Source organism: Pinus tabuliformis, chromosome J (genome assembly GCF_031772625.1).
Source record: "Pinus tabuliformis cultivar Carrire ecotype Pingquan chromosome J, CPIR1, whole genome shotgun sequence".
In the NCBI taxonomy this organism is placed as follows: Eukaryota; Viridiplantae; Streptophyta; class Pinopsida; order Pinales; family Pinaceae; genus Pinus; species Pinus tabuliformis.
In genome coordinates, this window is record NC_142295.1 from 1,450,751,338 (window position 1) to 1,450,773,779 (window position 22,442).

The 22,442-nt window shown below is 41.2% G+C and overlaps 1 protein-coding gene across 1 annotated transcript in view; it reads left to right on the top strand.

Annotated features, from left to right (window-relative positions):
• Positions 1-22,442, top strand: part of LOC149232834 (mitochondrial carrier protein MTM1-like) — a 222,277-nt gene that overhangs the window by 148,231 nt on the left and 51,604 nt on the right. Inside the window, exon 7 of the mRNA XM_089379528.1 lies at positions 20,843-20,934. Within this exon, the coding sequence (XP_089235654.1) occupies positions 20,843-20,934 (92 nt within the window). The remainder of the gene's footprint in view (positions 1-20,842; positions 20,935-22,442) is intronic.

Genomic DNA, 22,442 nt, shown 5'->3' on the forward strand with positions numbered 1-22,442 from the left:
GTCCCTCTCTCCGACTATTGCGTTGATCCTCCCTGCTATCTCTGCCTCTATGCTTCTGTATTCATTGCCCCTCAACTGCAACTCTGATCACTCTCTCAACTTTCTTAGCAAACCCAGCCCCAGAAAGTCGAAATCTTGATCTCTTGGTGTGTTCTCCAAGTGACCCTCAAGCCTCCTCTTATACTTTTCTCGTTGACAAATCAATGGCCGAGATTAAGTCCCTAATCAATGACTAAGATTAGATCTGGCTTGATCCATGACTTTTGGACCATTCTAACACAATTTTATATTAATTCACATTAATATTTTATTGTCCCTAAGTTTAGACTTAGGGACACCATTAAAAATATTAATTATTTTAATATCTCCCAAACTGTTTAGAGTTTGCCCAAACCCTTTCTGGGTATTGGAGATCTCATGTGCCTTAGCCTCTCCACCAATTTTCGTGGCTAGAGCACATTTCATGCTACCTCAAATCAACACTTCCTCTTAGCGAGGACTGTGCTCTAGTAATACTCCTCACTGAGCATCACTCTAATCATCTGGCATTAGTCCCTGTGTTGATGCTAGGCCTGTTGCCTAACATCCTCTGCACTGCTGCATCTTGTATTGATACCCATGGCCCTGCCACTGCCGCTACTGCATCTGTACTGCAACTCCTCTGCATCCGTGCTGCTGTCCATGACCCTGCCACTGCCACTGCTGCGTCTGCACTACAACCCCTCTCATCATGCTGCATCATGTTGCTCATAGCACTACCACTGCTAACTGCTGCACTGCAACCCAGTTACTGAGAAGTATGTAACTGATCTCCCAACTCTGACATCTCTGTCAGGCTAGAAACACTCATGATGCTGAAGCTCCTTCTGTCACTGACAAGTGCTCCCTCTCTGGCCTCTACACTGTTGCAACAACTCCATGCATCTCACACTGTTGCACAACTCTTTGTGCCATCCTGCACTGGTGCAACACTCCCGTGCCTCTCGCACTGTTGCAGCCTGCTAGCCTCGCGCTGTCCTAGGAATCTTGCACTGTAGCTCCCTTTGTCGCTCCATCCGCATCCATCTCTACTGACATCGCTAGTACTGCTACTCCTCTTCGAGGCTCTCGTAGCAAGGTTAATCCAAGAGTTCGGGAACCTCGAGGATCCTGCCCCTCATCGCCTGTAGTTCGCGTGACTATAGCTCGATGTCTCCCCACTTCCGCTCAAGTGGTGTGTGTGCACTCATGGCACAGTCATCGTCTGTCTCCACTTCCTTCTCTGCCGTTGCTGGTGCTGCCTTGGTCCCGGAGGCCTCTCCCTTACTCTTCTTCCTTGGACACTGGGTCGCATAATGACCCAACTCCCCATAGTGGAAGCATTTGACCTTCAAGAGGTCATTCTTTCGTTTCTCCTGCTTTCCCTCAGATGCTAGGGCATCCTCCTCCTCCTCTTCCTTGATTTTGATCCCCTTGGCGCTGCTTCCTGCCTTGCTCAGCCTTCGATCTCTTCTTGGCAAAGAGCAATCCACATTTCCTCCCAATCTAGAAGGGTCGCCCTGCCCAGTCTGCTCCGGACAAACACCTCCCAGTCTTCTGAGACTGTGTGCAGGGTTGTTATCACCATCACTTCTGGATCTGGCGTTGCCCCTATGGAAGTTAGTTGATCCCGGATCTCCTTCAATCGACCGAGGAATGGGTCGATTTGTTCTCCCTTCTGCATCTGGTATGATCGCAACTGATTTTCTAGTAGCATCTTCCTCTGCACGGAAGTATGCTGATACAACTTGGTCAGGGCCTCCCACATCTCCTGTGTCGTGTTCTTCTCAGCAATATGTGGTACTATATGATCCTTGACCCCGTCAAGGATGATACTCTTAGCCCTCGCCATTGCATCCTCGTACCTGTCGTTATCAACCGGGTCAACTGGGACTGCTATTGTCTTCAAGGCGAAGTGCTTGACACAATTTCTGTCAAGTACGGATAAGATTCTGGCCTTCTAGACTATGAAGTTTGAGGCTCCGTCCAGTTTGTCCTTGTCTCTTACTCCGTGTAGTGCCATTTCGCTGCTCCTCTACTTCCCTCCTGGAAGTTCTTGGTGTGACTCCCTTTGAGCCTCGATTTCCTTCCTGGAAACCCTTCTGCCAATGTCGAGATGCCCCCACTCTGATCGTTTGTGCAGCTGCACCACTGATCCAGATTTTTTGGCTAGAAACCCTCTGTAGCAACTCCCTCCTCCTTGGCCTTGCCCTGTTAGGTATTGTTCTGACTACAGTACCCCACCAGCTCCACTCTGCAACTTACCCATAGCCTCCTAAACCCTAGCAAACTGAAGGTTAGATCTCCTAGGCTTTGCGCAATCCCGACACCAACAAATCAGCTTCCTTAGCCAACTACGTCAGCCCTCCCGGCCTTTTTGTGGCTCTGCATGAGCTTGTCTTTGCCTCCCTCAGCCTCTGCGCAACGTCTTCTTGGCTCAATCTTGATGATGCAGGCACTGTGTCACCCCTTCCTTGTTGCTACTCTGTTAGGAACAACTTTTGTCAGTCGGGACAACTGATTTCTGCTATTACTGCTCTTGCTCAGCTGATGTCCTCAGTTCTCCTGTGATCTGCAACCACGCTTTGATACCATGTTGGAACTTCTAAGTTTGACACGTTAGAAACCCTTCATGCACTTTACTGATTTATTCCTACCTACTTGTTCTGTTAATTAACAAGTTATTTACCATGTAAATACTGGAAATAAATACAAGTACATGCTCAACATATTACGGATCATCAACTGAAGGAAATAGAAACAAGCACACAAGTGACACCTTTGTTTTTGGACTAATTTCTTTGGAAAAACCCAATGCGGGAAAACTGGTGTAGCTATCTGAGAGTTTGATTTATTAAGCAGTTTTAGAATACAATCTGGGTGCCAAATCCAGCTCACCCAACAGAGAAAAATCTCGGTAGTAGCACCTCTCTACTCGGAAGCAGATATTCCGGTTGAAACCTTGGATAAACACTCCGGCAGCTCTACAACTTCAGTCTGCCCCACGAAACCCCAGCGTCAGCCTGTAGGGACTGCGTCAGCCTCTCTCTAGCCCAACGTTAGCCTAATGTCACTCTTGCTTGGCCTACGTCAGCCTCTAGAGGCACTGCGTCAGTCCTCTAGCCCTCTGCGTCACCCACGCTGGCCCTTTGAGGCATTGCGCAGCTCCTGGCCGCCTCTACGTGAGCCCTGGTTGGCTTTGCGTGAACCCTTGGCTGCTTCTGCGTCCCTCTCTCTGGCTACTGTGTTGATCCTCCCGGTGCTATCTCTGCCTCTTTGCTTCTGTATTCACTGCCCCTTAGCTGCAACTTTGATCACTCTCTCAACTTTCTCAGCAAACCCATTCCCAGAAAGTCAAAATCTTGATCTCTTGGTGTGTTATCCAAGTGACCCTCAAGCCTCCTCTTATACTTTTCTTGTTGAAAAATCAACGGCTGAGATTAAGTCCCTAATCAACGACTAAGATTAGATCTGGCTTGATCCACGACTTTTGGACCATTCTAACACAGTTTTATATTAATTCACATTAATATTTTATTTTGCCTAAGTTTAGACTTAGAGACTCCATTAAAAATATTAATTATTTTAATATCTCCCAAACTGTTTAGAATCTGCCCAAACCCTCTCTGGGTATTGGAGATCTCATGTGTCTTAGCTTCTCCACCAATCCTTGGTGCAGTTATATGCGGTTTGAGCTACTTCAGGTCATGGGATCGTGTTGACAACTTTGAGGTGTTTAGTGGAACTTAGATAAGGTGCAAGCCGAGCACGATGTAGGGTGTTACGTATAGTAAAGGAACGCTCGTATCCCCCGGTAGGTGAACATATAAGTGGTGTAGTCACTTTTCTGAAGCTTGGCGGCCACGACGAAATTCCGAAAGCCCAGAAGCCCAGCCTGGGATTTTGAACATGATTTGTTAGATATGGAAGCTGACGAACCAGCTGCCGATCCAGCTTTGCCGCTTTCCTTCTCCTAACTCAGGTACTGTCCCAATTTCCATGCTCTTGCTCTAACCTTGCTTGCTAGAGCACATCCGATGCTACCCCAAATCAACACAATCACTGCTTGGATTCTTCACTTATATGCTATGCAAATCCTAAGACTTAGGTGCGATGCAAGAATCTTGGTTATTTTTAGTTATATGCCTATTCTAAGTAAGACCTTCCTCTTAACTGTTTTGGAACTAGTCTTTAGAGTCAGTTGTGGGATGGAAGCCAACGGGAAGCAAGCAAAGGCTTGATTAATGATACCTCCCCTTGTGTTCCAACCACCCGATGCCTCTGGTGCTATAGAGATGTAGCTTTGACGATTGCAAGGTCACCATGTTAACCACAAGAAAGGTGCTGAATCCCGCAAGCTAAATTGAGAAAGGGTGGCCCTAAATGTCTATCAACCAAGCTTATGCTTGGAGGTAAGTTATTAATGCCACTAGACTTAGGATGGTTGTGTAAGTTGTATGACTGATTTCTTAGGTTAAGATTGCTTAATGTTCAAGTACTTAAATTATGATTAACTTCTATGACAAGAGTACTTAACAATAAATGGAGAGACAATCTTATCACCAGGAATGTGCCAAACTATCAAATGCCAATATTAAACAATAAATCAATCCAAGGATAAACTTATCTTCCACAAGATGCTTAACCAATGATAGCAATTTGGAACACTTATCCAATTCAACAACAATGACAACAATAATGACAATTACTTGCGACAATTTAAAATCTTCCAAGATATTTAAACAAAGTAAATGCCAATGATGATCTTATATCAATATCAAGAGATGCTCACTTAGAATGATTCACAACCATAGATATTTCACAACCAATAACTCTCAAGATGCCAATGCTTAAGACAGACAACAAAATTATTAAAACTTCTTAAGATATGATGGCAAAACAAGATTATGTGTTTACTTTAGAGCAATTATCCAATAATTCCTTAGCAATGTTCAATTAGATGCTTAACACAATAATGCCAATTAGATACCAAAATACCCAAGAGGGAGAGATACTATAGTGTCAATCAGATTTCAATGCCCAAAGTAATTTAAACCATCCAATAAGATTAGAAGATTATAGCTTAGATGTGTAGGTGCTTTATGAGTGACTTTAGGGCAAAGTTAATGATTCTTAGATCTAACACAAGACAAGTAAATGTTAGATTCCAATGTTTAAGCAACCTTCTTCACAATAGCACAATAAAACAAATCTTCTCCACAATGAACTTATTAGACCATGAAACAATGAAAACCACTTATGTAACTTGTAGTTCACTGTTAAGATAGATTTAGGACAACAGTAAACAAAATTGCTTTTACTCCAAAATCACAAGCATGTAATGAATCAAATGTGAGCAATGAGACACCTAATGACTTGCCAAATGAAAATTTGAGCTAACAAACCTTCTTATGATGTATTTTTCAGTGTTATATCAGATCTTAAAACACTTATGACAGTGCTAAGAAAAGTGTGAAAACAGTTAGCCACCAATGTGCGAATGTGTGCCAAAATGTGCCCAAAAATTTCCAAATGCCAAAACAAGCCTATCAAACTAAAAATTTAGATTTCTTAGCCGTTTAAGATGTAATTATCAGACCTGATCTTGTTATGCAGAGATATTCAGTGAATAAATAAGTTAGATCTATGCCCACGGAACAATGCCCAATTCTCAAAGTGACTAGTAAATTTTTACCATGAATTTCTTAACGCTTTTAGGCAACGTATATGTGAATTTTAGAGCACTTAGACTAAATTTAATCACTGTTATGAATGTATTCAGAGAGATGTAGCAAACAATGAGGAAAATGGATGGTTTAGAGATCAAACCCTAGGCCCAAGGCCTTGAAGACTGCTTGCCCAATTTGCCAATTTTTTTTCCAATGACTTGGTACTTGAAACACCAAACTTCAGCCAACATATCCTTGCAAAACCCACCAATATTCAGTCCAAAAAAGCAAATGACCAATCAGGGTTGAATGAGGGCCAAGATGTGGCAACGCTAGGCCCTAGAAGGCTAATGTTGGGGTAATGAAGGCAATGGCGGCTAAGGGAAAGAGGCTTAATAGGCCTTAAGACAAACTTAGGAAGGCTGTTGTTGGGCTTAGAAGGGTCCAAGAAGCCCTAAAGAGGTTGCGGCCTAGGGTTTTGAGGCCCTAAAGGACTGCGACATCCTAGAGGGAGCCTCAAAGAGGCTGTCGCAAGCTAGAAGAGGCTGCAACCATAGGAGGAGAGGGAACTGAGGGCAGAGGAGAGGTTGTGGAGGAGGAAAGAAGGAGAACGGAGGGGAGGAGAGGGAGAGCGGAAGGATAACGAGGCAAGGGAAGGAGGGTCGAGCCCTTTGGGGCTCACGACCAAGCAAAGGAGGCCAGACTGAGAGGGTTAGGCCTTACGGCCAGGCCGACAAGGGCCAAAAAAGGCTGATGCGGAGAGCTGGAGGTTGGACGGTTGGCTTGGAGGATTACGCTTGGCCTAGGAGGCCTAAAAGAATTGAAACCCTTGCTTAAAAAATTATTTTGGTTCAGATCTTTAATTTCTGCAAACTTTCTTCAGTTGTTGTCCCTGCAAAAAAATTGTAGAGGCTAGATCTTACCTTTAAGGGCCTAGATCTAGCTCTAATCCAACTCTCTCTTCCTTTGATCTCACCTGCACAAATAAATTTTAAAATAACCCAAAACACCAATATATACAAAAAATTCAAAATCTCAAAACCCCAGAAAACCCCAGTTGCAAAAAAGTGTTAGAAAGTAAAATAATTTACAAATCTATTATACAAAATATATAAGTGTACAATTTTTAGAATAAATTTTGAGAAATAAATTTTTGTAGATTTTTGACAATGGCCAGATTTAAGTTGCATTGAATTAGATAGAACAAATTGTCCAAAAATCCGGATATGATACGAGGAAACGACATGTCTATATATATATATATATATATAGATATATATATATTACCATTCGTCTTTTAGAATCTAGAATCTATATCTATAAATACATAATCATTGTCATGAATTCAACATAGACAAATCATTGTTGATTTGGGGTAGCATTGGATGTGCTCCAACCACAAAATTTGGTGGAGAGGTTGGGGCACATGAGATCTCCAACACCCAAAAAGGGTTTGGGCAGATTCTAAATAGATCAAGAGATGTTAAAATAATTAATATTTTTAATGGAGTCCTAAGTTTAAAGTTAGGGAAAATAAAATATTAATGTGTATTAATATGAATTTGTGTTAGAATGGTCCAAAAGACATGGATCAAGCTAGATCTAATCTTAGCCGTTGATTAGGGACTTAATCTCGGCCGTTCAGATGTCAACAGGAAAAGTATAAGAGGAGGCTTGAGGGTCACTCGGAGAATAGACCAGATGATCAGTCATTCTATTCTCTAGAGTGGGGTTTGCTAAGAGAGATAGAATCAATGATGGGGAGAGTAGCTGAGGGGCATTGAGTACAGAGAAACAGAGAAGGCAGAGATTGTGCCGAGAAAGCAGTGCAACAACCAAGGAGGGTGACGCAGAGCCAGCAATGGCTCACGCAAGACCACACAAAGGCAGCCAAGTGTTGCGCAAAGCACCAGAAGGGCCAGCGCAGCTAACGCAGGCCAAGAAAGACTGATGCAGGGCCAACGTGAAACAGAGAGGGGCTGACGCAGTCCAGATTGGGCAGATGCTGGGGTTGCAAGAGAAGTTTTGTGCTGAGGAACTGCCGGAAGGGTTTTCCGGGGTTTCAGCCAGGAGATTTTTCTCAAACTGTGAGGTATAGCTACTAAGGAAATTCTCTTTTGGGTAGGCCAGTTTCGACACCCAGATTGTACTCTGATATTGCTTAATAAGAAAACCCTTAGATAGCTGCACCGATTTTCTCACATTGGGTTTTTCCAGGGACATTGGTCCAAAAATAATGGTGTCATGTGGTGTGTTTGTTCTTGTTTCTTTTAGTTGCTGATCTGTAATATGTTGAGCATGCGCTAGTGTTTATCTAAAGTATTTACTTTGTAAATAACTTGTTAAAGAAAAATAACAAGTAGGTAGGAATAAATCAGAAAAAGTGCACGAAGGGTTTCTAAACTAAGTAAACTTAGAAACTTCAATATGGTATCAGAGTGTGATTGCAGATCACATGAGGACTAAAAGACATCAGCCGAGCGGAGCAATGGCAACATAAAACAACTGTCCCGAGGTGACAAAAGCTATTTCTAGTAGCATAGACGCCAAGAAGTGTGACACAGAGCTAGCCAGAGCCATGCAGAAGAAGTCGGGATCTGCGCAGAGCCTCAGAGAGGTCAGCGTTGTTGACGTAGTGGGCTAAAGGGCTGACGCAGGGCATCCCAGGGTTGGCGCAGAGCCATCTGGGTGACGCAGAGCCAACGTGAGGTAGAGAGGGGCTAATGCAGTTCACAGAGAGGTAGTTGCTGAAGTCTAGAAGGTTGCAAAAATATTGCAGAGTAGAGCTGGTGAGGTACTATAGTCAGAACAGTACCTGACAAAGGAGGGCCAGAGGAGTTGTTATCGAGGGTTTCTAGCCGAGGAACCTGGATCAACAGTGTAGTTGCACAAGACGATCAAAGTAGGGGGCATCTTGACAAGCGGCAAAAGGATTTTTAGGAGGGAAATTAGGACTCAAAGGGAGTCCAGAAGAGAACTTCCAGACGGGATGTAGAGACTCAATGGAGTCGAATAGAGAACTTCCAGGAGGAAAGTAGAGGAGCGTCATGGCACTTCATGGAGTAAGAGACCAGGATAGACTGGACGGAGCATCGAACTTCGCAGTCTGGAAGGCCAAAATCTTATTAGTGATTGACAGGAATCGTGTCAAGAACTTTGCCTTGAAGGCTATAGCTATCCCAGTCGACCCCAATGATAATGGCAAGTACAAAGAGGCGATGGCGAGGGCTAAGTGCATTATCCTTGACGAGGTCAAGGATCATGTCGTTCCACATATAGCCGAGAAGGAAACGACAGTTGAGATGTGGGAGGCTCTCAAGAACCTGTACCAGCATACTTCTGTGTAGAGAAGAATGTTGCTCGAGAACCTGATGAGGTCGTATTAGATGAAGAAGGGTCAATCGATTGACACCTTCCTTGGAGGACTAAATGAGATTCGAGACCAGTTGTCTGCTATAGGAGCGACACCGAATCAGGAGCTTATGGTGAGGACAGCCTTGAATGCTGTCTCAGAAGATTGGGAAGTGTTTGTCCAGACTATCTTGGGCAGAGGGACTCTCCTACCTTGGGACGAGATGTGGGCAGCTTTTCGCCAGGAAGAGATTAGATGGTAGTCGAAGACAGGTAGCAGCAACAAAGGGATTAAAGTTCAGCAGGAGGAGGAGGATGTGGCCCTAGCATCTGAGGGAAAGCAGGTGAAGCAGAAGAAGGAAGATCTCTCCAAGATCAAGTGCTTCCACTGTGGGGAGATGGGTCATTATGTGACCCAGTGCCCAAGGAAGAAGAGTAAGGGAGAGTCTTCCGAGACTAAGGCAGTGCCAGCACGGGCAGAGAAGGAAGTTGTGATAGACGATGACTATGCCATGGGTGCACACGGACCACTTGAGCGAAAGTGGGAGACATCGAGCTGTAGTCAGGTGGACTACAGGCGATGAGGGGCAGGATCCTTGAGGTACCCAGCCTCTTGGATTAGACCTTTGCTACGTGAGCCTCGATGATGAGTAGCAGGACTGGCTGAGTGGGTAGAGACGAATGCGGATGGAGCGCTAGAGAGAGCTACAGTGCAGGAGTCCCAAGACAGCGTAGAGCTAGCAGGCTGCAGCAGTGCGAGAGGCACAGGAGTATTGCACCAGTGCAGGATGGCACAGAGAGGTGTGCAACGGTGCGAGATGCAGGAGAGTTGTTGCAGCAGTGCAGAGGTCCAAGAGGGAGCACTTGTTAGTGGCAGAGGGAGCTTCAGCATCAGAGGGTGTTTCTAGCTCAACAGAGAGGTTATTTGGGAGATCAGTTACTTACTTATCAGTAACTGAGTTGTAGTGTAGCGGTGGGCAACACGATGCAACATGATGAGAGGAGGTGCAGTGCAGATGCAGTGTTGGGAGAAAGGACCAGCGGCAGCAGCAGAAATGCAGAGGGAGTTGCAATGAAGATGCAGCGCTGGGAGGAAGGACCAACGACAACATGGATGCGGAGGGAGTTGTCGTACAGATGCAACAGTGGCAGTGGCAGAACCATGGGCAGCAGTACAGGAGGTAGCAGTGCAGGGGATGTTGGGCAGGAAGGCCTAGCATCAACATAGGTACCAATGCCGGATGATCAGAGTAATACTTAGTGAGGAGTATTGCTAGAGCACAGTCCTTGCTAAGAGGTAGTATTGATTTGGGGTAGCATCGGATGTGCTCCAGTCTCAAAATTTGGTGGGGAGGTTGGGGCACACGAGATCTCCAATACCCAGAAAGGGTTTGGGCCGATTCTAAACAGATCAGGAAAATTAAATATTAATGTGTATTAGTATGAATTTGTGTTAGAATGGTCCAAAAGACATGGATCAAGCCAGATCTAATCTTAGCTGTTGATTAGGGACTTAATCTCGGCTGTTGAGATGTCAATAGGAAAAGTATAAGAGGAGGCTTGAGGGTCACTTGGAAAATAGACTAGATGATCAGTCATTCTATTCTCTAGAGCGGGGTTTGCTAAGAGAGATAAAATCAGTGATCGGGAGAGCAGTTGAGGGGCATTGAGTACAGAGAAATAGAGAAGACAGAGATTGTGTCGGGAGAGTAGCACAACAGCCAAGGAGGGTGACGCAGAGCCAGCAAGGGCTCACGCAAGGCCATGCACAGGCAGCCAAGTGTTGTGTAGAGCACCAAAGGGGCCAGCGCAGCTGACGCAGAGGCTCCCAGAGCTGACGCAAGGCCTCCTCGGGCTAATGCAGGCCAAGAAAGGCTGGCACAGGGCCAGCGTGAGACAGAGAGGGGCTGAGGCAATCCAGATTGGGCAGACGCTAGGGTTGCAGGAGCAGTGTTGTGCTGAGGAACTACCGGAAGGGTTTTCCGGGGTTTCAAGCAGGAGATTTCTCTCAAACTATGAGGTATAGCTGCTAAGGAAATTCTTTGTTGGGTAGGCCAGTTTCGACACCCAGATTGTACTTTGATATTGTTTAATAAGAAAACCCTCAGATAGCTGCACCTATTTTCTCGCATTGGGTTTTTCTGGGGCCATTGGTCCAAAAATAATGGTGTCATGTGGTGTGTTTGTTCTTGTTTATTTTAGTTGCTAATCTGTAATATGTTGAGCATGCACTGGTGTTTATTTTTAGTATTTACGTTGTAAATAACTTGTTAAAGAAAAATCACAAGTAGGTAGGAATAAATTAGAAAAAGTGCATGAAGGGTTTCTAAACCAAGTAAACTTAGAAACTTCAACAATCATCATCATCAATTGAGCGTAAACATTGTCATCATCATTAGTGATTATTATAACATTCAACATATTATTATCATCATTAGTAATGTAATTAGAAACGCTACAACCTTTGTGCTTTCGGGTCCAAGTCCTTCAAAGAATGTGTCATGCATGGCAGATGATATCCATCTTCCTTGCATGGCAATTAAAAGGCCCATGGGATCATTGGGATATTCCGTCAAGACCTATTTGAACATTTCAATCTTCTCAACGTCAGCTTGGTCTCTTAACTATATGCAAGCAAAAGATTGGCTAGAGAAGATTTGTTATATTGGAAGGATTTATGAAATCAAGAGCAAAGTCAATGACAATTAACAAAACCTTAACAAAACCAAAAATTAATCGCTCAAATAAATCTCTTTATGAAGACATTCATGCAACCCTTTTGTTTGCATTTTTGAAGATCTATCTTTTTCTTAGTAAGAATACTTGACAAATATATGGAGTGTTGTTGTTTCTAAAGATTTAGAAGAGACGTTATGAGATTGTGTTTATAGTGAGTTTATTTGCAAATATGATTTCTTCATTTTTATTATTTATTTATGGCTACACAAATTTTCATGCTTTTTAACATTTTAACGGTGGATTCCGATGACGATTTTCGTGGATTTGTTTCTGGAAATCCGGAAACAGATCAAAAAAAAATTAAAACCCTTGGAAACATATCTAATTCCAAATATGAAGTTTCCGATTTTTTGAAACAATACAAAAACGTTTTTACAGCGTTTCAGACAAGGATTGATCCGTTTCCATATTGGAAAAGAGGATCCGCGTTTCCGACAAATTCTTCAGGCGTTTTCGATAACTTTGGGCCAGATGTATTTTGAAAAATAAATGCCAAATTACAGCATTAGTGAAATTTGAAAACCATATAAAATATTCAGGATCCGAACATAGTCAGCCTGTGCCCACAGTTGTGAACTTGGAGCCCAAGGGCTGGGGACCTTGCAAAAACTATATAATTTCTCAAGAATAAACTGTTAGAACAACAATGAATTAGATCACCTAAGATAAGCCCAGGTTATCAATAGAATGTTCCTACCATCTACAATGAAATAATGATTTAATGAAATATTGAAGCATAATATAGGAATGTTTGTACCGCATACATACCACAAATTAGTAGAACAGAGACATCATGAACTGCACCCCAAAGTCTTTTATTATGATTATTCAAAAACGTTCCCAGTGGGACAGTAGCTTTACATCAGCTTTTACAGAGTTACATTAGCCAAACATCAGATGGCTTGAGACACAAATGACCTCTAATTTATAGATAAATCCTCCAAGTGGAAAATAACGGCTAGTTGGCTTGATCCCTGTCAAAATAATCTTAGCCGTTGATAAATCTTTGATGATCTTTTAATCTCTGCCATCGAAAATATTTATTTTTGAGGAATTTTCGAATTTCTCATTAAACCCATTTTTTATTAGCTCAAAAATAATTATTTTGAGCTAATTTACTCAAAAATTTGACTTTGGCTTGGCCACCAAGGCCCAAGGGTCCAATGTTTCTTGAAATTTCTAATATTCCCTTGGTGGGGGACCTCGAAAAATAAAATTATTTAAGACCCACGAATTTTTCCACTTGGAGAATTTACTTTCTCTAGCATTTTAATTTTTTGGCTCTAATTAATTAATTTTTTGGTTCAGGATTAATTTTATTTTTGCCAGAAAAATTAATTAATTGACACTTGAGGTGTTTAATTATTTTTCCACCCTCAAATATTTTAGCCATGGTGTGTAAGTATGAGGGACCATGCACTAAAATATTTTTTACATAATTCAACCCTTAAAGGTGGAATACCCGTTCGTTATAGACCCTCAAATAACTTACCCAATTCTGCGACACAATATGATCTAGTAGACCAAGTGACTTGTAATAAATAATTTAGCTAATTAGCTTAAATTATTCCCAAATCATTTTTACAAAAGACTCGATTAAGACACTAGGATTCACCTAAGATTTTCACGATGAATTCCACCCTAGGTTTTGGGTGAGGCTGGAGGGAAAAACTCTGCCTATCATCTGTGTCTAGAAACACAGATAAACCCGTGAGATGAAAAACATACTAAGATGAAATTCGTCACCAAAATAATAGGCTTACCTAGGTTGTTACATGCATACATAGTCTTATTAACATCAGTTACATTACAAATTATGCAGAATGGGTTTACAATGACTTAAAAACTAATGGCTGATGATCTTGATCCTTTAAGAAATTTGGTACAACTGTTTCCTTGGAACTTTGATAAAATGTGTGCAACATTTGGTTCCATATGGGGACACTTTGCTTCCATGAAGTAATGTGAGAATCCCAGAATCTTGCATCCAAGTAAACAAAAGTCCATCAAATAGATATCCATTCAAAATTGAAATCATCGTAAATACATAGTAAATTTGTTGGAATAGAAATAATCTACTCTAACAAACTAAAATATAAAGAACATAAAACTTAAATGTGTGAAATAAATCTAGCTAATGACGTAAATGAAAAGGAGTAGGGTTAGAGATACTATATAAAGGATACCCCATGGCATCATATGTCATCCCTGAAGTATAGTTTGAGCATCTGCCCATTTGCAGGCAACTCTACATGATCACCTTCCAAAGTATTCAGATAGAAATAATTTGCTCCAACGATTCCTCTGATGATATACGACCCAAGCCATAGACTGTCGAACTTTCCATGATTGTCGGGCTTCTCATTTCTGTGATCCCACAATAATACCATATCGCCAATCTGTAGAGATTTTTTCCGTGATGACTTGTCAAATCCTTCTTTTGTTCTGGCCTGGTTTTGACATATGTTATCAAGATTATTCTGGCAGGCCTCATCGAGTTCCATTATCTGATCAATTCTCTTCTGTATTGCATCTTTGTCCTCTGTAAAATGCTGAAGGAGCTGATAAGCTGGAAGTTTGAGATGAACAAGCAAGGTTGCTTCCAAACCATAAACAAGCTCAAAACAATTTTTCCCGGTAGCTCTTTTCTCTGTAATCCTGTTCGCCCACAATGCATACTTGATCTTACTGTCCCAAGACCGCTTATTATCCCCCACAATCTTTTTAATGATGGTGATCAAATTTTTGTTACTTGATTCAACAAGACCATTTCCTTGGGGATAATAATTTGAAGAATGAGATAGAATAATGCTATAATTGAAGCAGAAAGAAGAAAACTCGGAAGAGATAAAAACTTTGGCATTTTCAGTCGTAATTTTGGCCGAAACACCAAATTGAGTGATAATGTGATTCTCAAGAAAGTCCATGACAACCTTCTCTATGGCATGCTTTGTTGGAATGGCCTCAACCCACTTCGTAAAGTAATCTGTTGCAGTCAAAATCCATGAATAACCATTACTAGAATTTTGGCTAAATTTACCAATGAAATCCAACCCCCATTGCTGAAAAGGGGCTTTTGCTACAACTAGTTGAAGAGGCAAGGCTGCTAATTTTTTCTTTCCTGTGAAAAGTTGGCATTCCTGACAATTTCTGACAAATTTATGCTCCCTAGGGTCAATGCAAAATATGTCAAAAGGTGTCTCTTCTATATATATATATTACTGTCTTGCTATGATAATGAAATAAGGGTTTAGTAAAGAGATCCTCGGCATACATAGAAGGAGACTAAGTCATCACAGTGTTCAGATATATTATGAGACAGTCTCAATATGTTTCGATGAACAGTGACAAGGATCATAGATCATGATGATATATATATATATATATATATATCAGTGATCTCATTATCTCAAAGGATCTAAGTGCTGCAGTGATGAAGAGCAAGGTGTTGCAGCAATAATGAAGAGCAAGGTGTTGCAGCAGTGATGAAGGGCATGGGATTGCAGTAGTGATGAAGATCACAATGGTGATGACCTCTGTGGTGCAGCAAGAGAAAGGAGGATTGATATCTTGGTCTTGGAGAGGCAGAGTGTGTCAAGGGTCATGGTCTTGGTATTCGTCAATGGAATCTCTATAAGAAGAATTTACACATGGGTTTTCCTCTCCAAGAGGGAGAGGTTTTGGCCCTGGCAGATAGCCAACCATTTGTGTTCTTGTCTCTTTTGTTTGATAGCAGTTTGATAAAGTTAACTCACACATGCTAATAATGAAGTAAACAATCAAGCTAAGATAAAAATTGTATTAACACTTCACAAATTGTTATCATGTATCGAAGAATCACCCTAAATATGCATGCCCTAAATTTTTCGACACAAAGCACCACAAGTAGGCCTGTGGGCTTGGAACCCAAGCATGGGGTGTTGCACCCATCGGTATTTGGGCCAAAACCATGAAGAATTTGAGCATGAGAAAATTTGAGGTGATAGAGCTTGGTGTGCCGATTCCAATGCTTTGAAAATCACACAAATCGAAGCTCTAGAACTTGAGTTATGAATTTTTGATGTTGTCATTAGTATTTGGATAGTCAAGTCATGTAGGCTTGAGGAGGATTCGTCCAATAGACATGAACCTTCATGAATTCGTGGAGCCCTCTTGTTGGTGTATAAATAAGAGTTGTTGTGGAGGACTAGAACTCATCCATTGTGCAACATCTTCTCAATAGAAGGACTCAGTGGAGAGAGGAGACTATCTAGCCTTGGCCACAACAAAAGAAGAGGCATAGACAGTGTGGAGGAGAGTGTCTGAAGTCTATAGGGGAGGTTGTGTAAGGCAACTGGTGCATAATGTCTTTGGGCCATCCAGGTTACTATTTTGAGGGCTGAGTAGGCTTGCTATGAGGCCGAGTTCATGAGAGGCAAGGATGCTGCTGTTGGAGAGTGTTTGGGCATTGTTTGGAGGGGTCGGTTCTATAGGAGGGCTATTGTGCTAGGCCGCAGGCCATAGCACACAACTAGGAGTTGCGTAAGGGCTGTCAAGGGTGGACTATGCCCTAAGGAGGCAATGTGGCAAAGGAGGAGCCTTCTTAAGGTATCTCGCAACCCTTTAAGGGTTTGTTTGGGGACTGTCAAGCGGATTTAGGGTTGTAGTAAGTGCCCTAACTAGGACTGTTATGAATAGCATGTATAAACATTAGTACAACAATGTTTTTGGAGGGATGTTGGGTCAAAGAGTTTGACCAGTGCTTGGATCAACTTGATGGGCAACTTGAGGAAACCTTAGGAGCTGTTTGGAGGAGCCCACGTGGATTGTTGGGAAGTCTACCAAGCAACCAAGGTGACAACAGGCACATCAGATGAGAGGCAAGAGGACAACAACAAGGAGAGTTGTAGATGTCCCATTGGATGGTGGCTGGATTGTGTCCTAGGAGAGGACAAGTTGTTGGTACACAGATTTGTGCAATAGCTCCTCTATTGTAGAAGCAAAGGGTAGTTTATGAGGAGTCTGTGGGAAACTGTGTGTAAGGGTCTCCTAGGTGTGGGGATGCCCTAACTAGGTGTAGATGCTACAACGTGGACTTGGTCTCTTGTGGACTGTTGGAGGGCAGCGTGAGAGTAGACCAAGTGTGAACGTGGATTGGGCACTTATGGTCTGCTGGAGGACAGTGTGATAGTGTCCAAGTTGGAGCTTGGTGAGCAACACCTTGATGGATAAAGGTAGTTGCGAGAGAGGCAGTTGTTGAGCTCAAGGGTCTGATCAACCTAGAGCTTTTTGTGGAGCTCGAGACTTGTGTGTGGAAGGACATCTACAACAGAAGATGGGTAGTCCTCCTAGCCCGTGTTCATTGTGGGAGATGGACATCTTGTAGTGATAGGTGGCAGCCCTCTGTGCCCTATGTTGGTCTTCATCGGTGCAACACAGGAAGACCATAGTGGGTTGAAGTCCCTGAGTAGCTGAGGAGTAGCAGTGGGCAGTTGAGAGTTGTTCACAAGTGGAGCTGTGAACAACTCGACAGGAGTCTCGATGTGTTGATGCGTTGATGGATGAACGATCAACTAGTGAGCAGATTGGATAGCCGAGATTCAGTGGCCAGATGGACTTGGAGCATTGATAGAGGCAGGAGCTGCAGATCGGGAGCCGAAGGATCGGGCAGGTACAGGCTACGACCAAGGCAGCTTTGAGGAGCTCTACATCAGCTAGACGGATAGAGTCTTTTGTTGAGGCAGATTGGTTGTCGATGTACTGACACCAAGCCCCAATTTTTTATCTTGTACTAGTGGATGTATGAGGCTCATTATCCCTAGTACGGGAGCCCTAGACTGTTGTATTATATGTTGTTTAATATAACGAAGTTGGGTTGAAAAATGTAAGAAGTTGTCTATATTCTGTGCATGTGTTATTTACTGCTGTTTATATTCCGTTGTGCAAAGTAGTATTGTTGAGATTCTTGGTTTGGTAGCGTCAAAGATTTTAAGATTCTATCCTAGACCCATGTACTTTTGGGAGTAGGAAATTGGTATATACTTCATTTTCTCTTGGGCTATAATTAGAGTTTTGTCAATGACTGTTTTTGTTTCTACTTATGGATTGAATGTATATACACATTACTCATGGTAATTATAATCCTCTTTAACATTGGATATTGTCTATAGATGCAACAACCCTAGGTTTATTTCTGCAATACAGGGCAGCATGGAAGAGTAATATTGGCTTGTACTTCCTAGCCATATTCTCTTTCTCACCTTTAGAACAGCCTCCCATTTGTGCCTTTGTTGTGACTCCATTCACCCAATAGACTAGGTACTGATCTCTATCCCAATTCCCACCATCCTTTCATTTTTCTTTCAACTTTTAAATCTGTTTTTCTGGAAATTACCCTTTACGTCACTTTGCACTTGATAGCTTCAATTTCCAGCAACCCTAATTAGGGAAGCCTTTCTTGAGCCAAAGAATAGCCAGCCTAATGAAGAGGAGCGTTGGCGAGGTGACAGTGGTTAACCTCCTAGTTACCCCAAATCTATCATCTAGGTGCTTGGGGTTTTAAGTTTTAACACTTTGATGATGATAGATTGATTGGTAACAATGCATATAACTTCAAAACAAGGTAAATGAACAGCACTTACGCTAGGCAAGTGACCCCATTGCCCAAGCAAGGTAGGCACAAGTCTGCTCTTTGACTTACTGAATTACAATTTAAAAATTTTTCTCATTTAAATTGTCTTATTAACAATCTAGGGTTTTAATGTTTATTTGTAGATCTATATTGCCTTTCATCAATTCTTACTGAATGATGCCATATCTAGCTAGCTAGACATTGTTTTTAAAGAAAATCATTTTATCTCATTGGTTTACCTTAAATTGATTTGCATGCTATCTCTTGTTTCAGTGATGGTAACTTCTTAACCAGATCTAGCACCTTGCTTGTTCACATGTTGAGTGGATCTAGTATTCACATCCCATGGATGACTAAGTTGATGCCTGAAATAGCTAAATGATTTGATCGTTTGGTCTCGTTGTTGATCATTTCTTTGCTGGAATTGATCACTGTCATGGAATTAGAGTAGATCTAACATTCATAACTTAAAATCTGAATTGCATCTATAGTCTAACAAACCTAAAGAGCTAAATTGATGCACTAGCAAGCATAACATTTCTGTATTTGTGCTCTTTCTCTAAGTTCTTCATTGGCTGGTTCATTTTTCTGCAATTTAAGGGTTAAATTTTAGATCTGGAAATCATCTTTATTGCTTTCCTAAACAGATCTGTACTTCCAAGAGCATGGCATAGCTATGATTTTCACCTTTTCTAGCTTTCCCTCATGACAGATATCTCATTTACTTGCTGGAAGTTAATGTCATGGTAATGGTTTAAACTTTAACATAACATTTTATTCACAAGTAATCTCACGCTTTAAGGTGGAGCAATGCTCCATTTTTTTGATCTCATATGAATGACGTTAATGATGTGAATACGGGTCTACCTTGATGACTTTATTGGAGTACTTTCACACTGCTGGTTATAATCCTATGGAAATCAAATTCATTTGGAACATCAAATGATTCTTAAAGAATTAATTTTGGTGGATTCAATTTATTTCTTTGAGCAATCTTCTAGCAATTCATTTCAGCACTTTAAAGTTTAAACAAGGAATCAACCGACTAAATAATCACAATATAAACTCTGCCAACTCTTTATGTGATTGATCTTTCATGATATACACTGCTGATAACATTACTGGTCATTTCCTTAAGGAACTTAAGTTGTACTTGCTACATCTCATATGTCTATAGTTTAGTGATGCCATTGCTGTATTGAGCATTGTTGAACAGCTCTGGATTGCATCATAAGTTCTGCATTCTGGATTTCATTTACAGCTATTGGATACTCTCTTATTTTTATCCTCTTACGTCATAACATCATTCTTTTCATGTTGTCATGGTTTGATTTCTGAAGTTCACTCTCGAGTCTTGTAGCAATATTGTGGCATCTACTGCTCATTTGCATGTGCACTTGATGGTCCAGCTTACACATATCACCTAAATACACATTAAGGACTTTTATATTTATGTGTTTCGTGGAATGTTATTGATGGTTTAATTGTACACGGGTTTTTTATTCTTCTGGTTGTAACTGTAATTTTAATGGTGTGTCATAAAGTTGAAATATCTCTCTAAAGTCTAAACAAGTCACACATTTTGCCTTCACTTTTGAATCTCTTAAGATGAATTTGCATGCTTCATAACACATAATCAGATCCATCTGAAAGTCTGCTGGTTTGGTTAACTCATCAATATCTACACTGTAACAGATTGGTTAAATTGAACTCTTAGGAAGACCCACTTAGGTTAAGATTGTTTTTTTCTTAGTCTGAAGTGAGGGGCAAGGCCACCAAGGTGACAATGGGTGGTTTGCCTAGTAGGTTCCTCTAGGCTCTCTTGTTGAGGTTAGGACTTTCCCCCCAGGTGAGAGTTTCAGTGGTAACAAGTCCTATTGACCTATTTTGTTCATTAGTGGATGCCAATATAATTTTCTTTCTTTCTAATGCCATGTTAGCTTTTCAAAATACACGTCCAAAACAAGAGAGATCCTTGTGGTTAGATAATTTTCAATTAATCAAAATTTGATTGAATATAGATGAGGCCACCTCTTTTTACTATATAAATGAGAACACAATACATCTGGTGCACAAGCACATGTCAAACGTTAGGACTGGGATTATATACTGGTATATGCAAGGATAAGTATGATAGATATGTTGAAAACACATATTATAGTTGGCATGTGTTATTTTTTTTTTAAAGGTTTGACTATGGAGAAGCTCATATTCATGTGTAGTTTGGAACTGAAAAGGCCTCGATAGATTCACAAAGTAGTAAAATATTTTAATAGGAAGACAGATAGATACAGGTTCAAGTCTTAACCACATATAAATGGAATACTCATGGATGTACATACCCACACATATCAATGATGTTTCATCCTTACTTTTTGCTACACGTGATTTTCCAGCAAAATATTTGGTATGAAGTAGTGAATTTTGGTTCTAATATGGATTAGGTTCCTTGCAGTGCAAGGATTCCAGGTTCTGTGGAGAGGAGCTGGAGCTCAGCTAGCTCGTGATGTTCCCTTCTCTGCAATTTGCTGGTCAACTCTGGAACCAGTAATCTCTCTCTCTCTCTCTCTCTCTCTTTTATAGACACACATGTGAGTGCTTGCATGCAGAGCCCATGTGTGTTCTGTTCTAGGAACTCTAATGGAAAACTTTGCAACCAAAAGAAAAATGGTGAAATCTTCAGAAATTTTCAGCAGACATCAATTTTCCACCATGCTTGATTATTATTCCTTGAAAAAAATATTCTTAAGTTATGTTCTTCCTATTTTGATATTAAACTTCGCCATATCAGTTATTCCAACATAGGAAATTTATCACCATAAGTTTCTAGATAACTTATTAACTGGTTTAAGGTTCATTTTTCTCCAAGAGAACAACACACCGGCTGGCTGATAATCTTTCCTCGGTTTTCATAGTCAATTTTAGGTGAACCATCTGAAAAGGCATTAAAAGTCTTATCCACATGGATTGTGCATTTGAATATTTGAACTTTTTAATCAAATTTCCGCGGAACATTATGTTTCTTTACTTTTTGTTTTCTTGCATTAGTAGAAAGGAATATGACATGATTCAATTTGTTTGCTTATAGTTTGATTCTCTTGTAAAAAAAATTGTGTGGTGAAGCCAAAGGGATTTTTATTGATCAGTTAAATCCATGGCTCTTCAGCAAGTTTTATGGTCTGAGTCCTTAAATATTAAATAAACCTCTTAAAGTGACCAAATGATATTTTGCAATCAGTTCTGTTACTGGAGTGACCTTCCTTTGCATATTTTCTGCTACAGCAACCGCTGCTTTAGCTAATTTCCTGCCTTAGCTTTTTTTGTACGTCACATATATCTGTGACTAAGGGCTTCCAATTAGGAGCCTGGACTCTTTAGTAACTTCTTTTCGTTTTTCTTATTTTGTAGATTGGTTCTTGTTACCCACCAAAAAGTGGGTAAACCATGGGAGAAATTTTTCTCCTCGGACAGCCAGCCATCCAGCAGCCCTATATGATCAACACATAACATGATGCTAGGGTTCTCCACTTCTTGCTCCGGTCAGATTTCTTTCTCCCATGTAGCATTCCTTCTTGATAGTAGGTGGATCATCCATTATTAGGTACTTTAACCATTTTGCATCCATGTGCTTTCACTGAATGTTGTGGGCATACTAATATGGATCAAGGGGCAAACTGGATTATTAACTGATCTTTGACTTCTTATTCCCTCACTTCACTTGGGAGGTTAGTCTTTGACTCTAGTCCAGTGGGAGCTCTTCTAAAGCCTTAGGGTTTTAGGAAGGACATTACTGGGGAGGCACTGATTAAAGTAGCGTGTCCAAGATATTCTATACTTACCACTTCTATTTTCTCCATTTATTCATCTCCATTCTTCGGGAGGTGGTTATTGGTCATTGGGATTGGCACCTTTCATCCTCATCGTTGAGTTTGGGCTTCGAAAACTTAGTCTTGGAGGTTGATGCAGCTAAAGAAAGATAAAATCATAAGAAATCCACAGTGAAAGAACAATGAAAAATGCAAACGATGCTTGGGACATTTGATTAGCACGTGGGC